The sequence below is a fragment of the Sinocyclocheilus anshuiensis genome, unplaced genomic scaffold (assembly GCF_001515605.1).
Source record: "Sinocyclocheilus anshuiensis isolate Anshui unplaced genomic scaffold, SAMN03320099.WGS_v1.1 scaffold817, whole genome shotgun sequence".
NCBI lineage: Eukaryota > Metazoa > Chordata > Actinopteri > Cypriniformes > Cyprinidae > Sinocyclocheilus > Sinocyclocheilus anshuiensis.
The window spans coordinates 84,772-88,932 of NW_015536521.1; the positions used below are offsets into that span (position 1 = coordinate 84,772).

At 37.7% G+C, this 4,161-nt stretch overlaps 1 protein-coding gene across 1 annotated transcript in view; it reads right to left on the minus strand.

Moving 5' to 3' along the window:
- The window catches only part of dnajc18 (DnaJ (Hsp40) homolog, subfamily C, member 18), a 22,668-nt gene that overhangs the window by 15,673 nt on the left and 2,834 nt on the right, over positions 1-4,161 (minus strand). Inside the window, exons 2-5 of the mRNA XM_016493137.1 lie at positions 1,780-1,975; positions 1,560-1,705; positions 781-993; positions 510-622 (exon numbers count right to left, since the gene is read on the minus strand). Of these exons, the coding sequence (XP_016348623.1) occupies positions 510-622; positions 781-993; positions 1,560-1,705; positions 1,780-1,975 (668 nt within the window). The remainder of the gene's footprint in view (positions 1-509; positions 623-780; positions 994-1,559; positions 1,706-1,779; positions 1,976-4,161) is intronic.

Sequence of the window (4,161 nt, forward strand, 5' to 3'; positions counted from 1 at the left end):
ATAGTTCGCCAGCATTTTTCTTTCTTTGTTCTGTCGTGGTAGTCCCTCGATGACACATCATACAGGCAGGAGTACTGTTGCCACAGCTCCACGAACCTTTCCTCCATCTCATAATTCCACCTAGAAGCACCATCATCTCTCTTTCGTTTTGCCATGTTTGAAACCTGTGTATGAAAGAGCTTCTGTGCTGCTATTGGTCAACATCACCAATGTGACAGAACTCGTCGTGGACGACAGAAAAATAATGTCGTGAAGCATCGCAGACGCGGAATCGGTTGTCGTCCACTATGACACACTACACGTGCTGAAACGATGGAATCTTGCGTCCCGACGCCCATTGTCGTTTACGAATCCCCACGACACCCTACGTCAAGCAAATTGTGGCAAAATCGGGCTAAAATCGTGTAGTCTGAACCGGGCATAAACCCTATTTATAATCCTTATTTGAGGATTGGTCTTGTATTAGCCCTTAACTTGTGTCCTCACCTATAGGATCAAGATCTTCTCACCTGACTGTGGCTCTCCTCCACCTCTTCTTCCCGTCTCTCATATGTACGGCGTCTGCGGGGCTGGTAATAATGAGTGTAAGAAGCTCCTCGGTTGGTGTACACGTGGATGTTGCCTGCATGAGGATAAGAGTTGTTTGTTCTTTAAATATGTGACAGAAATATTTAGCTTGCATTGGATTCATTACTGGGACAGAGAAATGTGATGGACACATTAATGCAAATGAATGAAAACGTTTTCTATAGCTGTAATGCTTTTAATAGAGGTTCAGACCTGTAGGAAACCTGCCCCCGAAGAAGATGTTAAAGAGCTCCTCCGGAGAGATGTCAGCTTCAAAGTCTCTGTTGAAGGTGCGGTGGTGTCCGTACGCGTGACGTGGCTGGGCTGAAGTATGACTGGATGTCTCTGCAGGGCCCTGGTCCCCACACTGATCATATTGCTGCCTTTTCTCTGGGTTACTGAGCACTGCATATGCATTGCCTATAGCTGAATAGAGAAAAAGAGCAGTGAAACCCAAATATTAAAGTTTAATATGAGTAATATTTACATTATTCTAAATATAAATATAACCGTTGGGGAAAGTGAGAAGTCTATTATTATTTGATTAAATGAATGAAGTAAAAATAGAAACACTGTAAACTTTGATTACAATTTAAATGTTTTCTATTTGAATTTTGAAATGTAATTTATTCCTGTGATGGCAAGCTGAATTTTCAGCATCATTACTCCAGTTTTCAGTGTCACATGATCTATCAGAAATCATCTAATATGCCAATTTGGTGCTCAACAAACATTTTTTATTATCAATGCTGAAAACATTTGTGCTGCTTAATATTTAATAATAATATTTTTGTGGAAAACCATGACATTTTTTTTTTTATAATTCTTTGATAAATAGAGACATCAAAACAGCTTTTATTTACAATATAATTTTTTTGTACCAATCTAAAAGTATTTAGCGATCACTTTAATACATCCTTATTGAATAAAGTATTTAAAACCAACCCAAACTTTTTAACACCAGCAGTGGTCATAATGGTCATATGAGATACCTTTAAAAGCATCGGTCGCTCCAGGGGCACAGTTCTTATCCGGGTGGAAGCGTAGCGCCAGCTTCCTATAGGCTTTCTTCAGGTCCTCATCACTGGCATCCTTTGGCACCCCCAGAATCTCATAGAAGTCTCTGCATCTCTTTATCCTGCACGGGTTTAGGAAGCATATAAATGAACAATGACTGAATTATAATTTTTGGGTAACTACTCCTGTCAGTACCTGAGCACTCCTTGCCGCTGCTCCTCAGTGTAGCTCTTTTTGTCGTCACCGGACCCCTCTGCTCTCTCTTGTGTACTGGGCCGCTGATGTGGAGCCGGGCTGTCCTCATCAGAGTTTCTCCAGCCTGGTGGAGGAGTGTAGGTACGCTCCTCTTTAGGGGGAGTGCCGCCATTCTTCACAATGGCATCAATCAGTACTAATAATAGAAATCAGAGAGACATGTAGGGACTTTTAAAATCAGCTTGTACTTGCATACTTACTGTGTGTACACAGAAAAAATGGTAATGGTAAAGGCAGGAATACACTATATGACTTTTAAAATCTGAACAGATTTTTAAAACACTACTACCAGACCTTCAAGTTGCTCCAATCACAAAAATCTCATGCAGAAACATGCACCTTGTTGCTAGGAGATGCTTGACAAATGAAAACAATGTGTTCTATAATCGGCTGAAAATATCAAACATGTTTGATATACTCTGACTGGGTGGAATCAGTCTGAAGCTAACAAAATCAGAGTATGTGACCATCATACACTGTGCGATTTTCTATGGAATCTGTCAACACAAATCTGCAGAATGGCTCTGACTCTCGGCAACTAGCGTCAACTTCTCCAAACTGTAAATCGGTGGAAAATCAGGGCAAAAAATGTGTAGTGTATTCCAGGCTTTACACGTACGTAAATTATGCATAATTACATGCAGATAACACTAAACCAAACCTTACCGGAACCCTACATTAAGTACATGTTGTTGTTACTCAATACTTTAAAGTGTAAAAACAAACATATTATATTATATATGGAGTTAACCATAAGTTTTTTTTTTCTGCTGGTCCCCAATTTTCATTAACTGGGTTTCTACAAATTTTATGAAGGCAAATTTAAGAAATTTTAAAGAGCTTTTTAAAACCAAGTAAAGAAAATGTAAGGACCAAATTGAAGGGAATGAAATACATAAATATGTTTTCTAAAAGTAAATGTCTAAGGAAAATAATACTTTAATATTATATCATCATATATTAAATTAGAATATAAGCAATACTTCAAAGTTTGAAAATACAACCAATCTCCATTACTTATTAATTCATTTTACACATACACACAAACAAAATATCTTAACTAGAATATGGAAATAGCTTCTATGTTCTTCATCAGTATTTTTGCCTTGTTTTACAGTGCAAATGTTTAAAAATTCTTAAATCATAATATATGCAAAAATGAAGTGCATTTATCATTAAAAAATAAAAAAATCCACCAATATCTGCAAAATTAACTTAATTCAAAGGGAAATCCAGTTTTCACACCCCAGATATTTGTTCTTGGTCTAAACATAAATTCATTTAATTTTGTTCAATTTCTCAAAACAAGACTTCAAGTCTTCATTTTGCATCTCAAGTAAATGTATCTTGATTTAGGGACGTTTAGATATTGGGAAACAATACAAAAGTACTGACAAAGATATTACTTTTTTTTCAGCGTATGCAACATTTAATGCCTTGACTTTATGAATCTTTGGACAGTTTCGGGTCCCATTGATTTCTGTTGCACTTTTGTCCGTACAATTGAAGTCAGTAGGAACTAGGGATATTGATATCTGAGCTCCTGTACTCGTACTGGTTAAAATGCCCCTATACCAAATGCCGATACCACACAGCATGTGTTAAGTGCCATATTCAGACAATGAAACACCAACAACAGACAGCAGAATGGAGTTATTAGAGATTAAGGATGTCTACGAAGTATATGTATGCAATGAATATAATGTTAAACATTCAGTATTGACTGTATAACTGATGTGCGCGAGCTGATAAGCAAAGCACGCTGAGTGGATTGAGCGCGCGGCGGCGCAGATGAATATATCTTTCTCACAGACATCACTGGAAAGTTTGTAGTTTGGTCGGATACGTCAAAAACAAGTAAGTAAAACAATGCACAAGTTACTTAACGGTAGGGAGAGAGAGAGAGAGAGAGAGAGAGAGTGAGAGAGAGAGAGCGCGCGCGCAATTCTGTTGTGTGATCTTTGATGTTCACTCACTTAGCACACGCATCATTTGGATTAAAACTAAATCGTAAAAAAAATAAAACCATTCATGGGGCATTCACTATAAACATCATTTATTTTCAACCTTAGGCATACACGACTTTCTGGCGAAAGTGAATCTAACAGCCTGTGTGAAATGCCCTAGACTGTCTACTGTCCTCTCATTCTGCAACAGTACAAATATGTGCACGCATTGTGCGTGTTTTGCTTGCTTGAGTGTTTCTGCATTATATGAGAAGCTTTAGAATATAAATCGCAGCACATTTCAGATGAAAAAACGCGACTTCTATTTCTGAAAATATCACAGTTAGGAGATTTATAACGAGTGGTTCCCTGCATT